Source organism: Trachemys scripta, chromosome 9 (assembly GCF_013100865.1).
Source record: "Trachemys scripta elegans isolate TJP31775 chromosome 9, CAS_Tse_1.0, whole genome shotgun sequence".
In the NCBI taxonomy this organism is placed as follows: Eukaryota; Metazoa; Chordata; order Testudines; family Emydidae; genus Trachemys; species Trachemys scripta.
The window spans coordinates 42,524,490-42,549,871 of record NC_048306.1 but is presented as its reverse complement, the minus strand read 5'-3'; the positions used below and the strand labels follow the sequence as shown (position 1 = coordinate 42,549,871).

General features: G+C 46.2%; 2 protein-coding genes across 11 annotated transcripts in view; one reads left to right on the top strand and one right to left on the bottom strand.

The window, feature by feature from the left end:
* AIFM1 (apoptosis inducing factor mitochondria associated 1) overlaps positions 1 to 16,468 on the bottom strand; it is a 36,866-nt gene extending 20,398 nt beyond the window's left edge. For 2 of the 10 annotated variants that reach the window (XM_034782244.1, XM_034782247.1), the window contains exons 1-3: positions 16,226 to 16,358; positions 7,664 to 7,666; positions 4,251 to 4,393 (exon numbers count right to left, since the gene is read on the bottom strand). In XM_034782244.1, the coding sequence (XP_034638135.1) occupies positions 4,251 to 4,393; positions 7,664 to 7,666; positions 16,226 to 16,316 (237 nt within the window). In that variant the 5' untranslated portion in view covers positions 16,317 to 16,358. Of the gene's footprint in view, positions 1 to 2,604; positions 2,736 to 3,374; positions 3,400 to 4,250; positions 4,394 to 7,663; positions 7,667 to 16,225 lie in introns of those variants that run through there. The other 8 variants (XM_034782248.1, XM_034782250.1, XM_034782252.1 and 5 more) reach the window with 7 other exon arrangements.
* On the top strand, positions 16,422 to 20,226 carry MARS2 (methionyl-tRNA synthetase 2, mitochondrial). Its single transcript, XM_034782257.1, has 3 exons — positions 16,422 to 16,775; positions 17,008 to 17,342; positions 19,001 to 20,226. Exons 1-3 carry the CDS (start codon positions 16,550 to 16,552, stop codon positions 20,183 to 20,185), a joined length of 1,746 nt encoding a protein of 581 aa, XP_034638148.1. The 5' UTR covers positions 16,422 to 16,549; the 3' UTR covers positions 20,186 to 20,226.
* The last annotated feature ends 5,156 nt before the right edge of the window (positions 20,227 to 25,382 follow it).

Here is a 25,382-nt window from a genome sequence, read left to right as displayed (position 1 = left end):
AAGCATAGGTACTGAGAGTTTGATCTTCTACAACAGGAATGATACTGTGATTAAAGAATATTGATTGAAGCAGCAAAGATGCCCAACTTTGACAGAGCTAAATCCTTGATTCATGGTCTTAACAAGGCAAAAATAGAGTACGGTCTCATTTAGGAGAAAACATTGGGTGAAGACCTGGCAGCATGACTGGCTTGGAATGTGCAATGGTCCCTATCAGTTAGCACTTGGGAGTCATTGTGAGTCTCAAGGAGGGAGAAAAGTATTTTTATAGTTCTTGGAGGAAAGAAAATCTTCCAGAAAAAGCAGAGATCCAAGGAACTACTTGAGTCCCAAGACAAGGAAAACTTGTAGGGAATTGAGCCTTGTGTAGGCTAGCACTTAAAGGCATGAGGTTAGCAAATTGAAATCACACCTCTTTAAATCCTAGTCTAGACAAAGGCCTTGGAGGCTCTGAAATAACTTAACTGTCTTGGCTTAGAAAAGAATTCACATGAGATCTTTTAAATGTTTCTCAGACACTTCTAGGGTCTGCTGCTAAGATGTCAGTGTCAGCACATCCATGCAAGGGAACATGGATTTTTGTCAGGAACTTGATACTAAACACCTGGAACCTCTTTCAGCTGAACACCTTTCCCCACGGGGATTTCCTGAGAAGTCAGCCTGGAATATGTGGAGACCTGAGGAAAAGGATAGGTGAGCACAGACTGTATTCTGGGAGACTTTTATTCAGAGAACATATATGGAGGATATATTCCAAAACCAGTTTTCAAAAACTCTCATGTGCATGGGGAGTGGAAGAGAAAGGGACATTCTGGAAGTGGATCATAGCAAGGTATTCCCCCACACCCACCCACTCCCCACCAGATAGCTAATAAATAAAAGGGAAGCACATTAACTGTCTGAAGGTATTGCCTAGCCTTGTGTGATTACGTAAATCCCACATGCACTGCATCTCTCATAATGCTCTAAGGAAAAACAACTGCTAAAATTTAACATACAATAATTAGACACCATGGTTTGGACCCTTCTCAGAGGGCATTAAAATTGCATACAAACTTGGATCTTTTCAACGTGCAATGTGCCAGTCAGGGCAACTAAAGCTGCAACGGCAAAAAGCAAATGACACTGAAGACATTTAACAGTTTATTAGCAAAATATTACATGATCCAAACTCTGTTTAAACTGAAGTTAACAAGCCTCTTGATGTTTTGGCATCTCTCCTACTGCCTAGACAGTTCAAACTTTACTTATCTCCGAGATTAAGCTTTGCATAGTGAAGCAAAGTAAGGTAAAGTCTCAAATGAAATCCAAATTATTTCAACCTTAATGCAGAACATGAATAAAAAGCAGAGGCAGACAAAAGCATATCTCTGGGATAGAAGCAAAACTTCAAGCATAATAGAAGTACTGTTTAAGAAGAATTAGCATAAAACATTTCATACTGTTACTTGTAATCAATTGTACAAACCCAAGGTTTGTAAACCTACCTCTGTGTTTTAGAGAGAGGTAGAATAGTGTGAAGTTGAGAAATGAGTTAAAAAAGAAGCATACAACAAATCAAAATCTGACCATTTAGGAAAGCAGATACATATAGGTACACATATTAGATCGAACTATTTCAGGCACTACCTCTGGATAGCAGTGTCCCTTTGGAAAACCTAAGTATTTATAATAAAAAAACAAAGCTACTCTCTTAGCTATTTGACAGAAGTGCTTTATTTAATGCTCCTTCTGTAGCATGATTACAAAGATAGGTAAATGAATTGCCCCCCTTTTTCTAATGGAGCTTGAAGTTAGTGGGTTACTTCCTTATTTGTAAGCTTGGAAGGATTAGATCATCAGTAAATGTTGGTAAACGTCAATTTCACCATACATGCAACCAAAGAAAAAGTATTTCCATAGATAACTGAAATATACAGATAGGCAAAGACAAATGCTGCTTGAGAACTATGAGTCTGATTTAAGGATATTTACTTTGTATACTTTGATGTAATGTTGACAACTTGTGTTTTAACATATATAAAGTTTTAATTTTTGAATATCAATATCTATCATTAAGAAAAATATTGTCTGGGCACCCCATAATTTTGCACAACTGAAAATCTGAAATGACAAAAATTGGGGAAAAAATACTTAAAAATAAAAATGTATATTATTGGTCAAAATTATAAAAAATGAAAATCAAATTTTGCAAAGCCTATTTATTTGTACACCAGCTCAATAATGTCAACATAAATCTGGTAATGTGACTTGTTAATTAACTTTGCTTCCCTGCTGGCTATGAAGAAAAGCAAAAGACACAATCAGTCCTACACAAGCTCTGGCTATTTTGACTTTAGATATTCAGTGTCAAAAAATTAAACTCAGCAGGAAGTTTCCCCATCAGAGACTTGAATTGTGTGGACAGATCAAATTTGGAGTTGTATACTATTTGACAATGTCCCTTTAAATAAAACCCCAGAGAGGACACTTATCATAGGATTTAGTTAAGTTATTATATGACTAACTTGATATTAGACATATGACAGGCACAAAGATTTAAATCATGCCATGGTATCCCCCACCCACACGCCCACTAAAATGCATTTAGTTCAAGCATCTTACATAAGCTCCTGCCCCAGTGACTGTTCCTCCTACAATTAAGTAGTATACTAGGTTGTTGCCATCTTTCCCAGGAACACCTGTAGACGTTAGAGATCTAGATGGGGGTCTTAGATGATGACACTGCAAAACTGTAGGTGAAGACAGGCAATGAAAGAAAAGAGAAGGAAAGAGTACTGAATATTAATGAGGACACTTCATCACACAGCTCTTGGCAAAGCAGGGTTCGTTTTCAGTTACCTTGTTGGTCAAAAGAAGTGTGGCTAATACATATTTATCATTTCAGGACTTAAATACTATGAAAGCCTCTTCCCTTTCTTATGGGCATATTCATTTCAAAGTGGACATAACATCTTCTAACCAGAAAGGCTCCGCTCTGATGCAATGTCTGCTTTCCTGTGTGCAGCTGGGGAAGGAGATGGGTATGTGTATCTCTCAAGGAAGATCAGTTCACACGCCGGGCTCACTTTATAGTTGGAGTCTGATTTTTACTGAAGTTTTCCAGCAGGAAAGGAGACTAGGCAGGCAAGCAGCTTACCCCCCAGGCCACACGCTTGTTCTAATGTGGAAAAACCATGGACATGGGTCTTACTGTTCCCAGCCCCTTGTTCTAACAACTTTTCCACAGTATTTCCTTGCTAAATAAGTCCTCCTAGAGGAGCACACAATTTAACACGTGGTTCTACTCCCCAAGGAAGCTTTTTCACATTCAGGAAGTTCCTGAGTGGCAGACTTATTTATTCTAAAATTTGATGGGGAGAATTATTTCTGACCTTTCCCCATTTAGGTGTTCTACTTCCTGGCTGCAGATCCATGACAGAGGTCAGATCACATTTGCCAGGCAGTTGGAGCTGGCATCTCTGAATTGGGAAGGAGGGTGGCAGAGCACACCTGAGAGCCAAAGGAATAGGTAAACCACATTTCTCCCCCAAATTTAACAAACAAACAAAAGTTCTATTTCCCAGGCTCCCCATCTATGTGAAGAGTTTCATTAGGGCAATAGCCACACTAAGTATTTGGAATACTTGTGTTTGATGTTTTAAATCAAGACTATCAACTGTAGATAAAAACATACACAATGCTTCTCTGTAAGAAACAGAACTTCAAAAGAGTAGATTCATATTCCTTAAAATGGAACTTCTCCATTACCAAACGCTATTTGTGTCTTAATTCACTTTGCCTTAGAACCTGATTTACCACCTCAGCCTGGCTGAACCATTTTGCTCTTTTTCTATTACATAAAGGGAGGTTAAAAGAGGTCTATAAATATCAGACTGGGACAAATGCAGAAGTTAAACTTAGAAATTAAAAAAGAAATTTGGCAAGCAATGGCCTGATTAAGTTTGTTGCTCAAAGGATAAACCATCAGAACTACGTTCTAATTATCACATACAAGAGAGACAGACAGAGCTGTGGTTAATCACAGGATACAGAAAATAATGTTTTTCTAGTAAAGATAAAAGGTAACTGAAATGACAAGAGAATATACTGGTTAATTTGCAGCTAGTTCCAGTTTGGACATCAGATTCCTAGGAAGTTTTCCAAAGCAGGAAAGAACAGCAGAGCTAAGAGGCAAAGGAGGCAAGAGAAAGTAATCACTTAACAGGAGCTGTGTTGCAACTTCTTTCATGAACCGCCTTTCTACTTACATATGCACCTGCTCCTAACGTTGATAAGCCCACAATAAGGACAAAAACAGAACTATCGCCTTTGCCCCCAGGTGCACCAGAGCTAGCCATTTGTCTGCTCATCTGTAGTTTTAAGGGAACATTCCATCGCTGCAACAAGTTGCCTAAGGAACACAATGTTTTTAAACAAAACACAAAGTATTGTCAATACATAGTAATATTTTAAGGTATAAAGTAATTAACTGTATTATAAAGCCAAGTAAATCAGCTACTTGTTTGAAGAGCCCAACACCACATTTGACTGACCCTAGTGAATTACTTTGTGCTAAAGTGAGACCACTATACTAAGTTTGAGATCCCACCTCGCCTCCTTCAACAGCAGAAAATGGAACTGCTACTGTACTCAGTCTTTGGAATTTGTATTCAAACTTCCCTCACAGCCCCCCGTTATTGACTACAGTACTGCCCAAATAGCTTGTTCACAGGAGAGGAATTTCCAGCACAGTTTAGACCCTGTCCATACTGGGATCAAACTCTTAGCTGCAACTGTGTTTGCACATGCTGGGGGTCAGCAGGGTTCCCCTGCAACCGGCGAGTATTTCTGTGAGAAGTCAAGCTTCCCCCTGAGCTCTCTAACAACTTATAGATGGTTCTAAGGCCTGGTCTACATGCCAAAGTTAGGTCGATGCAAGTCACCTTGTGTCAACTTATTTGTGCATGTGTCTACCTTTAAATTAGTCTCCAGCTGACATCAGCACCCCGTTACAGTGACACAGTAAGACCACCTCCCAGTGTTGAGCCATGGTTGAACTACTGAGGTTGATGGCACTGCATGAACCATGTTGACCCTAACAGTCCTCCATCAGCTATCCCACAATTCCCCATTCCCTGCAACAGTGATCACCCTGGTCACAATTGTAAACTCCACTGACCAGGGGTCAGAGACCGAAAGCCACCACCCTTAAAGCCCACTGCATATTTCTGAAATGCCTTTTCCTGATAGCCCACCTTGGCAAGTATACCTAGCAGCTCCCCTTGCTCTATGCAACTGCCCAACCAACCATGCTGGCTCCATGCGCCAGAGCCACTCCTGACTGGAGTACACAGGAGGCATTGCAACTCCTGCACCTATGGGGAGAAGAGGCTGTGCAAGCACAGCTATGGACCAGACATAGAACTGTGGATACCTGCAAAGAGAGGCACAGGGGTTTGCAGGCAAAGGGGTATGGAAGGAACTGGCAGCAGTGCTATGTGAAAGCAAAGGAACTTTGTCAGATGCACCACAAGGCCAGGGAGGCCAACAATTGATCTGCTGCTGAGCCACAGACCTGCTGCTTCTGCAATGAGCTGCATGCCATACTTGGCAGAGGCCCCAGTAGTGCGCCACAGACCACAATGGATACCTCAGAGGAGCCCAAGACAGAGCCCTCTGTCATGAACAGTAAGGAGGAAGAGAGGAGTCAGGGGAGATGCAGCTGAGGAGGAGCCTAGCCATGTCATGAGCCAGGACCTGCCTGAGACTCCACCCCAGTCTAGCCAGTCCTGCCAGCCAAACATGGATGAGCCTGCTGAAGGGGAAGGAACCTCAGGTAAGCATGGGGATGTATTTTTCCTTACAATGTTTAAAGATGGTGCCCGGCCCATCCCCAAGTCAAGACAAAGGTATCAACTTTTCATTGTTCTACTCAGACGAGACGAGTTAGTGGAACAACAAACAAACAGGTAAAATTGGCATCTACTTTTCATTCCCCTGTTGGGCTAGGTGGGGGGGTAGGGTGAGCCAGGCAGGGCAGTTTGGTTTCATGTACATAGGGATGTCCCTCAATAAAACTTTCACAGAGATGCTCTGCAATCCTCTGCCGAAGGTTTCTAGGGATGGCTGCCTTATTTCTTCCTCTGTGGCAGGATGCTTTCCCACACCACTGTGTGATGAGTTCAGCTGGCACCATTGCAGTAAACTGGCTAATAGCATACAGACCCGGGTGGCTTCAGGACGCCAGTAGCAGCCGCTCCCTCTGCGTCTTTGTTACACTCTGCAGTTAGATACCAGCTAAAACCTCCACTGCTTGTGGAAAACAGGACCAGTACTCAGTGCCACTGCTCCGTGCTCCCACCCACCCACCCTTAGAATAGGGACTGAAATTTTATTGTTTCATGCAACTGAAATTCCTTCCCCCCCAACCTGCCATCTTGCCCCGGATGGGCCATACTCACCATGCCTAGGGCTGGAGAGTGGAGCTGTGCCCAGGCACTCTATTGCTGAAGTGTCAATAAGCATGTCTTATTAGAAGTGTTTATGGGAATAAGGGAAGGGAGTTTTGAATCTCTCTCTTCCTGTAGTGGCTCTAAACCCTATGGCACATCTGACTATTGTTATCAGCAGATTCTGGCATGGAGGCTTTGAGGGCTGCCCCCTCCACTCTCACAGAACGCCTGACCCTGACAAGGAGGAGAAAGAAGAGGACCAGGAAGGACATGTCCAGCAAGATCCAGTGCTGCATCAGACTGTGATAAAAAGGGCCTGGAGGGCCAACGTGGCAGACAGCAAGAGTGGACAGGAGAAAGGCCCGAGAGTCCCAGTAGGAAAAGGAGAGGGAAATGCACGAAGGTGTAATCGGTCTTCTCAGGCAGCAAACCCAAACGCTGCAGATCCTGGTGAGCTACCAGTCCAAAAATCCCGGAACTCCAGCTCCAGCTCCCTACATACCATATGGAATCCTGGGCCACATCCTTATCCCTGCTACTCCATGCTGGGGGACAGCAAGGGAAACCACGACTTCAGATACTCTAACCGGAGAGACCCACACCTGGTGTATATGTAGTCACAATCGACTACATTTGTGCATTCAAATGCGCAGAAATGTTTGCTGCCTTTCCAATCTTCAAGTTCCATTCCATTAATTTACAATTAACGTTTGTACTGCCTCACATGCTTTTTGCACATTGATTTTTCCTGTGCTGTTGGTGCAATTCAATAAATTTCTGTTTTTTGAGAATGAGATTATCTTTATTACTTCACACCACACGCAAAAGCACACAGTACTTGTAAATGTACATGATCACAGTGCACGCACGTCCTGGCAAACAGCCAGTCCTATTTATAAATAGACAGCAGGCACCACCCAATTCCTAGCAGCACCCACAGCTCGAGGCTAGAGAACACTCCAGAATAGCATCCTACTGCAGCACTTTCAAAGCAACCTTCACTAGCTCCATGCTCAGTTCTTGTGATGGTCCCTATGTCTGGCTGTTCAAAGTCAGCAGACAGCCAGTCATGACAGCTTCCCCTCCCCTTTGCCTCACAGATTTTATGCAAGACACAACAGCCAACTATAACCATTGAGATATTTTTCTCAGCAAGATCTAATCTAGTGAGTAAACACCACCAGCGTTCCTTCAATCCACCACAAGCATATTCAACAGTCATTCTGCACCTGCTGAGTCTTTCCTTAGTGGTCTTGAGGTGGTCAGCGTAAGCTTCATGAGACAGGGGAGCAAAGAGCAGGCTGGGTCCCACAGAATCACTACTGGCATTTCAAAATTGCCAATGGTAAGCTGCCAGTCGGGAAAGAAAGACCCTGCTGGCAGCTTTCTGAGCAGCCCTGTGTTCTTAAAGATGCAAGCATCATGCACTTTCACAGACCAGCCTACACTGGCATTGGTGAAGCATTCCCGGTGACTGACCAATGCTTGCTTAACCACAGAAAAGGAACCGTTTCTGTTGACGTCTCTGTTGCAAGGTGGACTTGTGCTAAAATAGGGATACATGTGTGCTCTTTTGCCCCACCACAGTTTGGGAACCCCTCACTGCCTAGCCATCCACCATGTCCCACAACATTGCGAAAAGTCAATGGTCCCCACTGTGGATTTTCCAACTCCAAAATGATTTCCCACTCACTGGTAGCAGTTCAGCATTGCAAGTTTCCAGAGTGAAATCACCACTCTTCTCCACTGCCAATGCAGCTCTCATTTTGGTGTCTCTGTGCTGGGGGTCTGGGGACAGCTCAGCACACAGACCGAGCACTGTGGCCTTTTGCATCCAAAAATTCTGAAGCCGCTGCTACAGCAGGCTGGACAGAGTCTCATGATGCCTTCCCTAGAGTAGACTTGCATACTACAAGTGAAAATCATTACAAATGAGAACTCTGACATGCTTCCTACAAATATTAATGCCAGATGCTGTATATTACCCCAGATTATCGCCACATGAAAACCAATTCCAAACAGAAGACAAAGAAGATACTGTCTAGAGTGAAGGGGGATTGTTACTGGGACTAAATGGCAATGGCCCTCATTCTGGTGATCCAAACAGCTACAGTCCCACGTAAGGTGTCAGCAGGAACTTTCTTAATCTCAGAGAAGCAGTGTACAGCAGAGGGGCAAGGCATTTGTCTCCCTGACAGAGCAGTCCCTGCTATCTCAGGAAGTTTGCTGTTAGTGCATGGAGGTGAGGGGAGAGACCAACTTGATAGGGGGAGGGATAGCTCAGTGGTTTGAGCATTGGCCTGCTAAACCCAGGGTTGTGAGTTCAATCCTTCAGGGGGCCGTTTAGGGATCTGGGGCAAAAATCTGTCTGGGGATTGGTCCTGCTTTGAGCAGGGGGTTGGACTAGATGACCTCCTGAGGTCCCTTCCAACCCAAATAGTCTATGATTCTAACTCAATCAACTCTCTCAACTTCAAAGAGAGGCCATCGGAATGCAATTATTCAGCATGGCGGACAAAGCCTGTATGGTGATCCCCTTCACCTGTCTGGTTTTCGGTTTATGTGTCCCATAACATGCTGTTCTAGCACAATATTTCAATTGAAGTCAATGGGAGCTACAGGTGCTAAGCACCTCTGAAAGTCTGGCCTCAGGTACCCAACACTGGACTTGCAACAACTGAGACCCCTAAAATCAGTGGCCACTTTTGGAAAATTTGGCTGCATCTGGAGAGGCCTAACTGCAACAGAGGTGAATGGAGACAAGAGAGAAAAGGACACAAAAGAGGGTGCTTGGAAGGGTCAACCAACAGTTCTGTGAATCAAACACGTATCTAATATGTTTTATATTGAATTTGAAATATTACAAAAAATGGTATTCACACTATACCACAGTTAAGATAATAAAACATCAGGAAATTCAAAAGTTAACTTGGCCACATTACACATACAGTATGTTTTCATAGTCTGTATTTCTAGGAACCTAGATATTTCACAAGAGAGAAAGAGAAAATAGTACTTAAATGCAACACAGCTGAGTAATGTTGGAATATTCGGATCACATCAGTGAATGCAGCAGTCAATTATGTATTGTTAACGTTGCATTAACACACTTCTTTCCCTTTAATTTTAAGCTTACAGAGCTTGTAAATTCTTTTAAGAAGAGCTACTAGACTAACAAAATTTCCAATCTGTGCAGACTTCACAAGCCGCACCATAAGCGTCTTGAACCAATCTGTGCATGTATCTAACTAGCTGCGAACAATCCATGTCTCCTGAGTGTGCATATGGAAATTTAATTTTCTCTTGTGAAGGCTTAGCAGGCAATTTTCAAACTATTTTATTCAATCAAAACCAAGGTATTTTGTGTGTAGTACAGGCACTACTTCTCAAGGAGGACTGTCCCAATGCCAAGTTTAAATCTTCAGCCATTTTTTATATAGCTCTCTTTAAAAAAAGTGGCTAGATTTTCTTAATACAGGAAAAAGGAATTTTTCAAGATCAACTGAAAGAATTTTGCTCCAATTTATGAAAAGGCCACTTTTAGGTAGAGATCAACATGCAAAATTTAGGAACACAATAAGAATTTTCCTAAATTTGTAAGCATGAAAAATAGGGGAGTAGAAGGGAAACATTTGCATAACAGTGACCAGTATAAACATTAGCAACTTTCAAGGACATGTGCTGCTAGATTCTCCAATGGCCTTCCAAGGTCATTGCTACACTCCTGCTGAAAGCAAGGCACTGATCCTTTGGGATTCCTTTTACTTGGCCACCTATAGAACCCTGTCTACATGACACACAGTGATTGTCTGAATAGGGCTTTGAAGAATTAAATTAGCTGACAGGATAGTCCAGGAAAAATGTGTCAGCTAACTCAATTCTTCACCACCACATTCAAACACAGCAACAATCTGTAATGTGTACAAGACCTAGAAGGCCTCAACATGTCTGATGTGCCTCAAGACTTGCTATGAGCACACTAATTCAGATTTCCCAAAAAACTGCCATGCCAAGAATAGCCACAAGTGAGAATCTGCCTCTGCCAGAAGAGGAAAAACTAGGGTTAGAACACTCAGAATTCATCACTACAGATATCAGAGGGACCCCTACCACTACCCACACTAGGTGTATAATACCAGAGCACATGGCTCTTCCTTGTAGCTCCTGCCCTCCAATTAATGAAGAAATCCATTTCAGAGCTCCCTGCTCCACTGTTTCCATTACATTCACAGGGAGACCAAGCTTCCTAACCAAGAAGCTCTCTTAACACTAGAGCAAGGGAACATTCAAACATTTCACACATCTACTGTGGAACCCACTGTCCCAGGATATTGTTGAAGACAAAAGCTTATCAAGACTCAAAAAAGGACTGGACATTTATAAAGATATCATCTGAGAATAACAGTAAAAAAGAAAAAAAGTGTGGGAATTGAGATCAAACCTCCTGCTTTGGGATTTAAAAAAAAAATATATATATATAATGGAGATATCCCATCTCCTAGAACTGGAAGGGACCTTGAAAGATCATCGAGTCCAGCCCCCTGCCTTCACTAGCAGGACCAAGTACTGATTTTGCCCCAGATTCCCAAGTGGCCCCCTCAAGGATTGAACTCACAACCCTGGGTTTAGCAGGCCAATGCTCAAACCACTGAGCTATAGAAATTTAAACCAGTTTCTAATTATTAGGGTTTAGGATGGACATTCAAGGGGAGCAGATTATCCCGCACCTGCCTACTGCATGGTTTCTTGCACCTTCCTTTGAAGTACATGGTGCTGGTGACTGCTCGAGACATGATACTAGACTAGATGGACCATGGATCTGACGCAGTCTGGCAAGTCCTATGTAGGTGCTCCCATCCAAAGTCTGCATTTATCCATGATGCAAGAAATTTGGAAAGCATCCTAAAGTGACCGGTTCCTACCTGGCCAGCCAATTCAAAGTCACACACAAGCTGTGTCTATACTAGAGAGATTTTCCAAAATGTCTTGCTGTAGCTACCATCAGTTCATCTCCACAAGTTTACACTGGGGCTCCCAACTTTGTTAACAGATCACCAGAGTTTGTAAACCATCACCTGATCTTGTTCACAGCAGGTCTAACAACACTGTGCTGAAAACACTGGCAGCAGTCTATTTACACAAGAGCTCTCAGGACTGCAGAGGGGAGGACCTGACTGGCAATCATGGAAAGCATTTGCAAAATTTAGGCAGGGCTTGAGACCAAAAGTTACCTCGTAATATTTACTCCCAAATAAGAAGGTTTGGGGGGATTTTTTCCAACAAAGGAGTTAAAGTTGAAAGTGTGCTTTAGAGTCCAGCTACTACCCAAAAATTACACCCTCTTTGTTCAAAGGTGTAGGGTTTTTATAGTCTGGGAAGTTAACATTTAAGGGATCCACTGTCATATCTTCTCCATCGTTGTCATCACTTACTATCTTACCTGATTTACACCAATAAGTGTAAGTTGTTTTCTTCGACTGCTAGGTCTATGTTGTTTATTCAATGGATAGTAAATATTTCAAAGCGTAGAGTCTCAGGTTCATTGTTACATCCAAGTTCCGTACATTTTCTCAGTGTGATGTATTGGTGGAATAGAGTGGAAACACGATTGATCTGTGGTGTCATAAGATAGGCTGACTCTATGGTGTTAAAGGGTTATATAATTGTGGGTATAGCTTGCAAGTTTGTATTTTTAACTCCATTACCAATAATGTGTAGCAATTAACAAATGCAAGTTTTGTAGCGAGTAGTGTTGCACTGTGTCTCTGCTATACTACCATAGAAATGGAGTCTGAATAAGAAACAGGATTTTATGAACTCCTAGTCATTTGTCATTTTGACCTTTGCACAAACTTCACTAGTTTTAGAAGGACAGTTAAAGATGGTTGGGTGGTGTAAAACGGGCAGTGTGAGAGTGAGGCGTGAATCAGTTAAATTCCAGAATTTTTAATTTTCTGGTTTTTCTAACAGTGTCAAATTTTGGTCAAGATTTATTTTGGGAGGAGTCCACTGGAACACACTTTCAACATTAACTTATTAAAACAAGCTTTATTTGGGAATTTCCCTGATTTTAAATGAGTGCCAAGTTTAAGTTGGGTTGGCATATAAAGCCCAGAGGAAGGACCCCACGCCCCCTCCTCTCATAGATTATAGCAACTCAAAACAGGGCTTCCTCTCCTGCATGAGGGATACATAGGATAGCGAACAATGGAGGAGGGACAAGCTTTTGTGCACACAGGAAACACTAATTTTTATATCCACAAAATTCAGTGTGGATAAAAGAACACTTGGCCTCTCTCTGTCCTTTCCAAGCACCAGTCTGCTTTCTCCTACAGAGCCCCCTCCCAGCCCCTCATTCCAAGAAGCTAGGCACAGTGCTTTTCCTCTGATTTGCCCCACACCTCCAAACCATGACTACCTTGGTTCCCTGTCAGCTCCTCCTGAACACTGCCCCTCTGCATTTGCCATTAGTGCCATACCCATTCGCCCCACTCCATACCCCTCACCTCTGGCTCAAGCCAGCAGCTGCAATAGCACAGCCTGGAATCAGCTGCAAGCCAGTTTACAGGTCTATATGAATATGGCCCAGGTTGTGACTGTGGATCACAGGAAAAAAAAGAGGAAAAACAAAGAAGAATCCCCCAACTCCTGCATCCTGCAGTCAGTACACAGGGATTTCCCAGCCTGGCCCATTGCGTGGGATTCAGCATCATCAGACTTAAAGCAAAACAGCAAACCAGGATCATTTGCTTCAGTCAGGAGAAACACACACAAGTCTCCTACAAGAAACTGCAGAAGCAAGAGTCAGTTTCCCAGTTCATCCTTGGTTCCAAGTCTGACTATGGGCCCAAGACCTTCCTGAGGCTGTTTCATTGTTGAGCTGAGAAATAAGAAGATAACATCATTCTTCTTCTCCTCAGAGACTCTCCCCCAGCTTTCCACGACATACTCTTTCATTTGTCAAAGTAAATTTTGCTGAATTTCATCCTCACTGCCCTTGAACTCACTCAATTGAAACTAAAGCCCTGCTCTCCCTCCCTGGCAGTATTTCACACACTCAGGAATACTAAAGATTTTTATCTAGTCTGGAGCATCCACGAAGAGCACTAACAGTCTTGTTAGGCAAGATCACTTATGCTAAATGACAGAATCTGCATCTTGCAGTTTCAAAGTTTAAATAAAAACTGTAGCTCCTTTCTATGGAACAACGACACAACATACATATAAAAGATATTTTGAGTTTACCAGGCTACTGGCAGCAGCAGAATATCAGAAGTGGATTGGCTGCAGCGCATGGAAAGCAGGACTATGGCCAGCTGACTATATTTGTGTCCATTTCCCTTCATTATCATCAAAGCAAACTTCACACCCTTTGCACTGTAAGGCTAGTCTTGAAACCTCTGCTGCACCTTTTCCACTTACAGTTCTCCAGTTTACATCCTTGCAGTAAGAGTCAAACTTCAAGATGGGGAAAGTGAGAAGGCAACATTGCATAGTTCTTATCTCATGTCATGCACCTCAGGAAGGAAGGGGGGGGGGGAATCAAGAAAGCTGAAAGTTCAAATCTGTCACCCTTTAGAGGAGGAATGGGAGAAAAAGGCAACAAGATTCTAAAAGAATTATAGATTTATTATTTCAGTAGCTGTTAGAAAACATGTCCACTGTTCAATGAAAAGATAATTAACAAGATTCTCTGGGCTATTAATTTGGCAATGCTCAGGAAGTACAACAATAGGCCACTCATCTTAATCAGTGACCTGAGAGGTGCAGGGCAAATCTCTTCTACCAAAAGATATGCTGGAAGAGAAAGAATATGCCACTTCCTTAAAGGTTAACATCTGATGTTAAAAGTAAATGGAGAACACAAGGACAGATAGTGTAGAATAACTTGCTTCCATGCAAGGATCTGCAATAAAAATTTTTGCTGGCATTTTCATTTCACTACTCATGCAGACCTCTCTGAATACTTTAAAAGTCCCCAAAAACAAAACCAAGAGAAGATGAATTCAAGCCAAGAGATCTCTAAAGCACCCAGGTCCAAAGGCCTGGGCATCGCTTAAAGGTAAACTATGAAGCCTAAAGTCTCCTTTATTATGTTCAAAGACAGATGCAAGCCCTCTCCCCCCACTCTAGAACAGTTTCCATATTTGAAACATCAGATTCTCCCTTCTTTCTTAAAGGGCTCTGGAAAGATCATTGGAGGACCAGATTATTGACAGAGAGCAGGGGTGGGAAGACAAGAGAGAATGCTGATTCTTAGACCACAAACAGTAGTCTTAGGCTGTCAGTTTCCAGTCTGAGAATCAGCATTCCTTCCCCACCTCATTTTGGAGCATGGGGAGCTGAAGCTGAGGTTATAGCCTTGTGTGACATCAGTAACATCCTCCTCCAAGGAGCTTGCCAGAAACTGCTAACAAAGAAGGAAACAAGGAGCAAATATTGATATTCCCAATATGAAGGACAGACAAGCAGAACAAAGTCTGAGATCCTCTTCAAGTCCTTCTATCAAAGGAGGAGTAGAAAGCAAATGCACACTGTGTGTGTTGCTTCATAGTTCATTCGTAAGGAAATAGCAATCTCACCTCTCAATCCTGGAGATTAAGATGGCCTTCCTACAACACAGAATTAGATTAATGGAATGGGAAGTTGCACAGGGGACTTCATTCACTAATCTCATGCTCTGAAAGCTCAAAATTACATCCTTAAACAGCCCTCACACAGAGATGTCACAACCTCAAGGACGATAAACAGTGATAAACACAGTAGTGCTAAGAATTCATTTAATGGTGCCATGGAAGCTATTTTTCACTACCCACATTCTGATGCAAAAGATCACAGAAGTGGGTAAAAAGCAACACAGCTAAGAACCTCTAACTTTTACCATTAAAACCCATTGGTTTTATTTCTGTTCTAGACTCAAAGTTTCTAGGACTCACACCACACTTAAATAACTGTTTGAGGACTCACTCACATCCTGTCTCTTCCACTAGGAGGTACTCAACTCGAAAGCCATTCAGCAGGCAATGCTGCAAGGAGCTCTAGAAGACTGTCACTTCACACCTAAAATATTTCTTTGGAGGCCCAACTCCTAGTCACTATCCTCAGCCCTGCTGGCTGACAGCAATGAGATCGGGTTCTAGGAAGGGGTAAGAATACAAGAACTGCCATTCAGTCAAACCAATGGTCTATCCAGCCCAGCACCTGGTCACAGACAGTGGCCAGTACCAGAAGTTCAAGGGGAGTGTACAGAACAGGGCAGTTGAATTGATCCAACCCCACTTCCCCTCCCGGCTTCTGACAATCAGGAGTTCGGGTGTCTGGAGCACGGGTTGCATCCCTGACCATCCTGGCTACTAGCCACTGATGGACCCACCCTCCATGAACTGATCTACTACCTTGGCTGCCTTTGCTTAACTCATTCTGCCTTGGTGCCCCGCAGCCGCCTTGTTCAGCTAGTAGCAGTATCCAGGCAGACACTGGCTCCTCCCCACCCGCCGTCCGGCTTTCACACACCCACTTCCCCGGAGGCCCTGGCTCCCGGCATAGCGCCGGGCTGTACTTCTCAGCACCGGCCTCAGACCAGGCAGGGGCGGGGCCCGGCCCCGCTCGACTCCCCAGGGCGCGGGGGCTCGAGGGACTGGCAACGTCCTGCTCCTGCAAGCAGCGGGAATTCGGCCCGGAGCCGCTGTAGGGCGGGATCTGGCCCAGGGGCGCCCCGCGAAGATCGCGACCATGCTCGGATAGGCCGGTGTCTGGGCGGCCGGGAACGGGGGTCGTTCACCCCGACCAACCTGCCGCCGCCCGGCCCCGCGGCCTCGGGGTCAGGGAGCGCAGGCTCCGCACCAGCTTCTCCGCCACGGCGGCCACTCGGCAGCGGAACATGGCTGCAGCGTGCCCTAGCCTCCACTCCGTTGTGCACTGACCCCGGCCTGCCCTCGGCGCATGCGCCGCTCGCAACGCCGCGCCCCGATTGGGAGATCCCGCGACGCACGCGCAGAGCGCTATGGTCCGCGAGGGGAGACGTCTCGCGTCGCATCACTCATCTCTCGCGAGCGGGCAGGGCTGCGAAGTGTCGCTCTTGCCCCCGTCTCTATGGTGCGGCCGCCGGTCGGACCATGCTGTCGTTACCGGCGCGCTGCCTTCTCCGTCCGCCGCGGCGTCCGCTCCCGGCCCCTTTCCGGTGGGGAAGCTCCGGGCCCGGCCGCCGCTGGCTTCTCTCCACCCCGATCTTCTATGTGAACGGGCCGCCACACATCGGGCACCTCTACTCGGCGCTGCTGGCCGACGCGCTGCACCGACATCGGGGCCTGCTGGGGCCGGGCCCGGGCCGCCTCGCCACTGGTGAGCGGGAGGGGGCCGGGGGTGGTGAGCGGAGGGAGCGCGGGAGCGGGTTAGGGGCGGCCCTGGGCCGGGAGCGGATCCCTGCGGCGGCAGCGGGTGCGGGACTTGGCAACTCTCCATCCCCACCGAGCAGGCGGTGCCGTGCTCGCTGGGCAGTGCCCACGGGAGGCGGATACCCCTGCCCTGCAGCCTCCCTGGCCCAGCACCCAGCTGCCCCGCTTGGCTGTTCCAGGGACGGACGAGCACGGGCTGAAGATCCAGCAGGCGGCGGCAGCGGCCGGGACGTCTCCTTCTGAGCTCTGCGCGCATGTGTCCGACCTGTTCCGCGACCTTTTCTCCCGGGCTGCCGTCTCCTTCACCGACTTCATCCGCACCACGGAGCCGCGCCACCGCCGGGCGGTGCAGTGCTTCTGGGCGGCGCTGCAGGGCCGCGGGCTACTCTACAAGGACTTTTACGAGGGCTGGTACTGCACCCCGGACGAGTGCTTCCTGACCCAGGGCCAGATCACCGAGCGCCCCGACGCCCAGGGCCGCCCCTGCAAGGTCTCGCTGGAGAGCGGCCATCAGGTACAACACTGAGCTGCGCTGCCTTCCTTCCTGCCCTCCTCTTGGCATGGCCCGATGTTTCCCTGCCTCGCTGGCCAGGGCAGGTGTGCAGGTGCTTTCTCGTCTTCCTTCCCACCCTGTGCTCCCCTTACGGATGCTCAGTGGACCGCCTGTTTAAGAGAAACAACAGCAGTTTCATAGTTAATGTAGCAAGAGAGAAGCTGAAGTTTCAAATCTCTCTAGAATTTTCTTGTATGGTTAGATCAGCTTGAAATTTGGTGAGTCTGTTCATGGGCTGCAGCAGAGTTAGCTGTCTAAATACGCACTCATTTAGGGCAGGTCTTCACTACGGGGTGGGGGTCGATTTAAGATACGCAAATTCAGCTACGCGAATAGAGGCTTCCCGTCGACGGCGCTTACTCCCACCTCTGCTGGTGGAGTAAGAGCGTCGATTCGGGGATCAATTGTCGTGTCCCGATGAGACGTGATAATTCGATCCCCGAGAGATTGATTTCTACCCGCCGATTCAGTGGGGTAGTGTAGACCTAGCCTCAGTCAAAGGATTTTGGAGATGTAGAATACTCTAAAAGGAGATGGTTTTAAAACCTCAACCTTCTTATACCAATCTCTGGGCACAAATGGGGACAAAACAGAGGGCAATAACCACATAAATCACATGTCACTTCACAGTAGGTATTGAGAGCTAGCATTCAGCACCAAGAAAAGCTTCCTATATGTAAAAATTAGGGCTGTCAAACAATTTAAAAAAATTGTAATTAATCGCTAGATTAAAAAAATAGTCATGCTTAATCTCAGTTTTGATCACACTGTTAAATTTAAATTGGTATTCTATTACCGTTATACATATTTTTTGAATTTTTTCTACATTTTCAAATATATTTCTTTCAAACACAACACAGAATACAAAGTGTACAGTGCTCACTTTATATTATTTTTATTACAGATATTTACATTATGTAAACAAAAAATAGTTTTTTTTCAATTCACCTCATACAAGTATTGTAGTGCAATCTCTTTATTGTGAAAATGCAACTTACAAATGTAGAATTATAGAGTCCACAAGTCAAAGCATGAAGGGGCACACGAATGTTTAACATATCTGGCACATAAATACCTTGCCAATGCCAGCTACAACAGTGCCAGGTGAACATCTGTTGTCACTTACAGATGATATAAATAAGAAGCAGATAGCAGAGGGAGAGGTGTAGTCCTTGTAGTAGAAATGTATGGGGACCATGGCCAGGGGCGGCTCCAGGCACCAGCGCAGGAAGTGCAGCGTGTCTGCGGGAGGTCCGCCAGTCCCGCGATTTTGGCAGCAATTCGGCGGCGGGTATGCTGAAGCCGCGGGACCGGCAGATCACCCGCAGAAACACCACCAAATCCATGGACCGCCCGCAGGCGTGCCGCCAAAGGCTGCCTGACTGCCGTGCTTGGGGCGCAAAAAACATAGAGCCGCCCCTGACCATGTCTCTGCAGTTCCTGGTTTTCCAAGGTTCGAATTTTGAGAATTAAGCTCTTGTGCAGTGGGAGGGCCTAAAGGGCACCAAGCACTGTTGGATGTCTACAACCATAACTCCATGTTAACAAAGCCATGGGTGTCTCTTGTAGAACGTAGTGAAGGGTATTGATTGTAATTCATTTTTCTCTCTCACTCTCAGGTGCACTGGACCAAAGAGGAGAATTACATGTTCAAGCTGTCTGAATTTCAAGAGCCGTTACGGAAGTGGCTCCAGGGGAATCGGCATGTCATCTCCCCTGAGCCCTTCTACCAGGTGGTGCTCCGATGGCTGGAAGAGGACTTGCCAGACCTGTCTGTCTCCCGTGAGAGAAGCCGATTACAGTGGGGTATCCCTGTCCCTGGTGATTCAACACAAACCATTTATGTGTGGGTAGATGCCTTGGTGAACTATCTGACTGTAGCGGGTTACCCTGATGCACACCATGCCTGGTGGCCAGCTGCTCACCATGTTGTTGGCAAGGATATCCTCAAGTTCCATGCCATCTACTGGCCAGCATTACTCATGGCTGTGGGGCTTGATCCCCCAGAGCAGATCTATGTGCACTCCCACTGGACAGTCCATGGGCAAAAGATGTCGAAAAGCCTGGGCAATGTGGTGGATCCAGTGGCATGTTTCAAGCAGTACACGGTGGATGGCTTCAGGTACTTCCTGCTAAGGCAAGGTGTCCCTGAGCGAGACTGTGACTATTATGAGGAGAAAGTTATTAAGCTGGTGAATTCTGAGCTGGCGGATGCGCTCGGGGGGCTTCTCAACCGCTGTACAGCCCCTAGCATCAACCCCAGTGGGATTTACCCACATTTCTCAGAGTCGTGCTTTCGAAAGAGCTCTGACCACATGGATGTGGAAGCCTCAGGTAGGGCTTTGGCTGAGGACTATGAGCTGGTAGCATCAGTTGATCGCTTGCCTCTCCAGGTGGCTGATTATTTTGAACACTTCCAAATATACAAGGCTTTAGAATCTGTTGTTGCATGTGTGAGGCAGACCAATGGCTTCTTCCAGAGACACACGCCCTGGAAACTGTGCCGAGACAACCCTGCAGAGAAGTGCTGGCTTGACACAGTCCTTCATGTGACTCTGGAATGTCTGCGGATTTATGGGATTCTGCTGCAGCCAGTGATTCCAGCCACTGCGGACAAGTTACTTTCCAGGCTGGGTATTAAGCTTGAGGAAAGGGCTTTCACAGACTTGACATTTCTGCCTCGCTACCATGGAAAGTCATGTCCCTTTGAAGGAAGAAGACTTGGCCCTGACACAGGGGCCTTATTTCCTAGGCTGGAAACACCAAGAAGGCGTCAGCTGGAAATCAAAGGCCTTAGACCTTGACAAATAACTGCTGTGAATAAAACCTCCAGGGACACCCAGAACATCTGTCTCTGTTTAAGTATGTTTTAAAAAAAGTTAGCAGCTCCTTGGATCAGACATCAGCGGGGTAGGTCTCATGCAGCCTCCTCCTGGTTGGGATGCCCTTGCCAGAGTGGGAGGCCTGAATACCTCATTGTGATAGAACCCCAGGAGCGTGAGCCAGGCCTGTTGTCTTTTGTGGGGTTTTGAGTGGAGTGTTCTATGATGGTGTTGCTGGTAAACATCCTCAGCTGCTCTTTGATTCAGTCAGCATCGGGAGGGTGAACTGGAATTGCAGCACAGAGCTGGAATGTTGCTGCTGTTTCCTCTGCTGTGCGGGTGGGACATGAAAAGGGATTAGGATAATGCCGGACTCCTTTTTAAAAGGGTAGGTCTTTGCTGCCGGCCCTTTCTAAATAATATTTGGGCTCTGAAAAGTTAACCCCACCCCCAGTTCTTACCCAGTTAGTTTCCTTTTCCATCCCTGTCTGCCTCTCTCATTAATGTGAGGAGTTGGGTGGTCATTCTACTAATGACATCTGGGCAAGAGCACAGCAGCCTGTCCCCCTAAGTGGCCTCTCCTCTTCTGGGGTGAGATCCCTCCCTGCTAACACCTCTATGCAGAGAGGACCCAGAGCCCTTGGGGGCACTCAGGCCTGCTGGCTGACTTAGCAGGTCAGAGGTGTGAGAGAGAGTTGAAGTGAGAAGGGCAAGGGCTGATGACTGGGTAGTGAGGGGAACTGGGGTTGGTGCCAAACCCTGTAGCCAGCTGTTCTGCACAGGGCTTTGGATGCTGAGGCTTAAATCATAGAATATCAGGGTTGGAAGGGACCTCAGGAGGTCATCTAGTCCAACCCCCTGCTCAAAGCAGGACCAATCCCCAGACAGATTTTTATCCCAGTTCCCTAAATGGCCCTCTCAAGGATTGAACTCACAACCCTGGGTTTAGCAGGCCAATGCTCAAACCACTGAGCTATCCCTCCACCTCTGTGTTGGGCTCAGTGCTGAGGCTGGTGCCTTTGCCTGCTGGCATCAATGGCAGCAGTGATAGCTGCAAGAGCGCTCTGTTGATGGCTGTAGAATGTTAGTTTCTTTTGTCCTCGGGATACAATGGCCCCTACATGTGTTTAGTAGCTTCATCCTCCTGCGTTGGGGGTTGCAGATGGGTTGGAGCGCATGCAGTGTAGATTTCCTGCTGAGTCTGACCAATTGCCCTGCAGAGCTGTGGAATGTTATGCTGTGGGAGAGATGCAGGAAGGTACCACCATCGTACAGCTAATGAAATTGTACTCTGGGGCAGTTGCTCATCTGTCCAGAGGCCATGTGCAGGCAGGATGTTTAGTCTGTCACTGCTGCTGTTCAGTCTGGACGTGGGGCTGCTAGGAGGATTGGATGAAGCCTAGTTTCCAGTGTCTGTTGTCATGCTCTGTAGCCTTGGCCAGGCTGCAGTTGTAATTGGCCTCTTTCCCTCCCTCCCTGTTGCTCATGGATGTGCTACCCTGCACCACCACCCCCATTGCTCCGGACCCCCACTGCCTTTCCCAGCCCCGCATCCATCTCCCCACCCAGGGCTTAATTTGTCCTGGGGTTCGCTGAGAAAAGTGATATTAACAAACATGCAAGTATCACTTCTCACAGCAGACTTACTAGCTAGTTGGGAGGCAGTGATGATACTTGTATGTTTGTTAATATCACTTATAGCAGCTTCCCAGCTAGCTACTAAATGTGATGTGAAAAGTGATACTAACGAACATACAAATATCACTTTTCACACCCTTATTTTTATCGTGTCTGCAAAAAACAAACAAATCCTACATCAATAAATTACAATGATTTGGGCGTTTATATTTATTTGTTTTCCTAAAGTTAATTAAGTATTTTAGGAAAAAGAGTCAGTGCGGCCACCAGCAAGAGTTGGTGGCCGCACTCTGAGCCAGGGACTGATAGAGACATGGCTGCTCCACCCTTCCACCCAAAGAGGGAGGGGCCTGCCACTACTCTCCTGAGCAGGGCAGGGGGAGTCTGAGCAGGGGCAGGGTTAGTCCCACTTTACCCTCTAGAGCCACAATGGGTGGTAGCTGCTCCCCATGGGCCATTGGCCTGGCAAGAACACACTTTCTCTCGAGAAGATTGCCTTGTAACACAGCAAAATCCCCCAGAAACAACCATCCCTTCCCCTGAGTGCAAGAAGAGATCCTGGCTGGGAGGGTACTCCCTGGGCCCTCCACCTTTGCTGCCTTTCCCATCTCCAGCTTTCATTTAAAGGCCTTGTCTCATGCAAACCATTGTGCTGCTGTCCCTTAACCCAGCCTGGCAGGAAGCTTCCTCAGCAAAGCCAGACCTCTTCTTATTCCAGAAAGGGGTGAATGCAGTGCCTAACTTGGACCATTTACATACCAATATTAAGCACGAGCCATTTTTTCCTTCTTTGACTGTCCCAGCATTTCTTCCCCCTGCGCTGTGGAGAGAGCTACCATTCAGGGTTCAGCCTTGTATTGGCAAGCAGGTCTCCCAGAGGTCCTGCCAGGACCCTCCCACACAGGGCAGTGAGAACCTGAGACTCCATGTGTGGATAAGCTAGCAAAGAGCAAAGTCCTGATGTTCTAGAAGGATAGGAAGGGGCCCTGCTGACAGGGTTGCATTCAGTTTGCAAAGGGTGTCTGAGGGAAGAGGACCCTGTGGCAGGGAGCAGGCTGCCATGCAGGTGGGGTATCAATGTGTGCATATGACTACCTCATTCCCGCACTTCACGTGCCTCTCAGTCCTGACCCACGTGCCCCCTGCTGTTTCAGGGCTGGGATCCCAGGCAGCTCTGCTAATGTACCCCAGTCATGAGGGGCACAATCCACCCCTAGTTTGCTCCTGGGCTTGCCTCTTGCACAATGCAGTGATTTAAGAAGGTGCACACATTGGAATTTGAAGGAGACCTTCCAGACTCATTTCACTTGTGGCTCTTTCCACAGGTGAAGGGCGAGTGCAGCTGCCCTGTGCTGAGTCCTGTGCACTGCTGAGGTTCTCCACTTTCAGTGCAGGGGTGAGCCAGTCACCCCGTGATAATGATTGGAGATTCCTGTGTATCTCCTAAATCCAGACCTGGTCTAGGACCATCACTGTTTAATGGGATCCCCCTGAAAGAACACTGTTCTGCTTCTTGCTGAGGTGGGAAGATGCCAGAAGGGACATCCTCCCCAAAGGTTTTTCTACTCACCTATTATGGTAGAAATGTTGGGGACCTGGCTGGGCATGTGGCTGGATTTGCTGAATCTCAGCTTTCATTTTAAAACAAAAAGTAAGTCTCTAGCCCTCCTCAATGCAGGGAAGTTTAAAAATGTGACCTCTAATGACTGAAACACAGAGGCAAATCAACAGAATCACAGCTTTATTAGTTTTTAAAATCTCATGATTGTTAAGCCAAACTTATGACTGTGTGAGGTCTGATTCATGGTTCTTGAGGGCTGGGGGTTGGCAGTACTGCATGGGAGATCAGAAAAACATGGTGGGGAGAAATCCAGAGCATCCCAGCCAGTGCTTAATTTGTAATGAAAGAGGTGCTGGGGTCAAGCAATTTTTTTACTTTCATAACTGATGTGGCAAGTCCAGAGGTGCCAGAGCTATGAACTCACAAGCCTAGAGGTGCCAGGGCTAAGCCCTGGCATAAATTAAGTGCTGGTCCCAGCCAGTTCCCCAGGTCAGAGTAGGGCCATGTCCTGTAGAATATTCACCAATTGAAATGACTCCTGACAGTGACCTGGCAGGAACACGTTTCCATGTTAGGGCTTCTGTCTTTGCAGCCTACCAGTAGGAAGGTGTCTTCTGATTTCAGCTTGTATTTTCCCTTTCATCATCCCCACCCCCCCTTTCCTCCTAATTCTACCCCCTTGCCCTACACTAAGCAGTCCCAGTATTGCCTATCCCTGTGCTCAGCAGTTGTGAGGTTGGCTTACAACTCATAAGGTTTGTGCTTATCCAGGAAACAAACCCAAAGGTGGGGTTCTGTTTCTTTGCCTTTTGGTGTCAGCCTGTGGGATCTTGTTTAAAAACTTTTCTTCAAAACAAGGACTGTAAAAGTGAGAACAGATTATTCCGTAATTGCCTGACTCCAGGATCTGGGGATTTAGGAAAAACACCAAATATCATGAGATTTATGATCAAATTGTGAGAGCTGGCAGAATCTGGCTGGCTTATATCCAATACCTTTAGGGAACTATTCCCTAGCTCTACAGATCTAGCTCTTTTAATATCTCATCACAAATTGCTCCCTCAGGATCCTTCATGTTGCTCTTCTCTCAATTTCCTTACAGTCTGTCAGCATCTTTCCAGAATTGTTAGATTCCCCCTACTTCTTGAAGCCAATATAGCATATTGTTGACTCATCAGAGTTGTAGTGTGAGGTGAGACCTCTGCATGTGCAGCCCAAAAGTGCAGATGGGGTCTTGTCCAATGAAGCATCTACCTCACAGCTTTCAGAGTAGCAGCCGTGTTAGTCTGTATCCGCAAAAAGAACAGGAGTACTTATGGCACCTTAGAGACTAACAAATTTATTTGAGCATAAGCTTTCGTGGGCTACAGCCCACTTCTTCGGATGCATAGAATGGAACATATATTGAGGAGATATATATACACACATACAGAGAACATGAACAGGTGGGAGTTGTCTTACCAACTCTGAGAGGCCAATTAAGTAAGAGAAAAAAACTTTTGAAGTGATAATCAAGATAGCCCAGTACAGACAGTTTGATAAGAAGTGTGAGAATACTTACATGGGGAGATAGATTCAATGTTTGTAATGGCTCAGCCATTCCCACGAAAGCTTATGCTCAAATAAATTTGTTAGTCTCTAAGGTGCCACAAGTACTCCTGTTCTTTTTACCTCACAGCTGTGACTGCACACCACAAGCCGTCCCAGAAGCATATGGAAGTGCTCCAGACGCTGCTCTGTCCAAGCCTCATCTGGGCTCCTTATATAACTAGACCCTTCTTGTTCCTGCTGGTTTGTGACTCCTTTGGCTCTCAGGGTATGACTATACTGCAATAAAAATCTACAGCAATGAATCTCAGTGCTTGGGTCTATTGACTTGGGCTTGCGGGGCTCGGGCTGCGAGGCTAAAAATTGGTGTGTAGATTGGGCTCGGGCTGGAGCCCAGGCCGTGAGACCCCTCACACACACCCTGAGTTTCAG

What these genes read in the sequence shown, in the direction of transcription:
- MARS2 (XM_034782257.1), top strand. Translation starts at nt 16,550, where the DNA reads ATGCTGTCGTTACCGGCGCGCTGCCTTCTCCGTCCGCCGCGGCGTCCG. An exon ending in CCCGGGCCGCCTCGCCACTG is followed by an intron (nt 16,776 to 17,007) that starts GTGAGCGGGAGG and finishes TGGCTGTTCCAG; the next exon opens with GGACGGACGAGCACGGGCTG. An exon ending in CGCTGGAGAGCGGCCATCAG is followed by an intron (nt 17,343 to 19,000) that starts GTACAACACTGA and finishes TCTCACTCTCAG; the next exon opens with GTGCACTGGACCAAAGAGGA.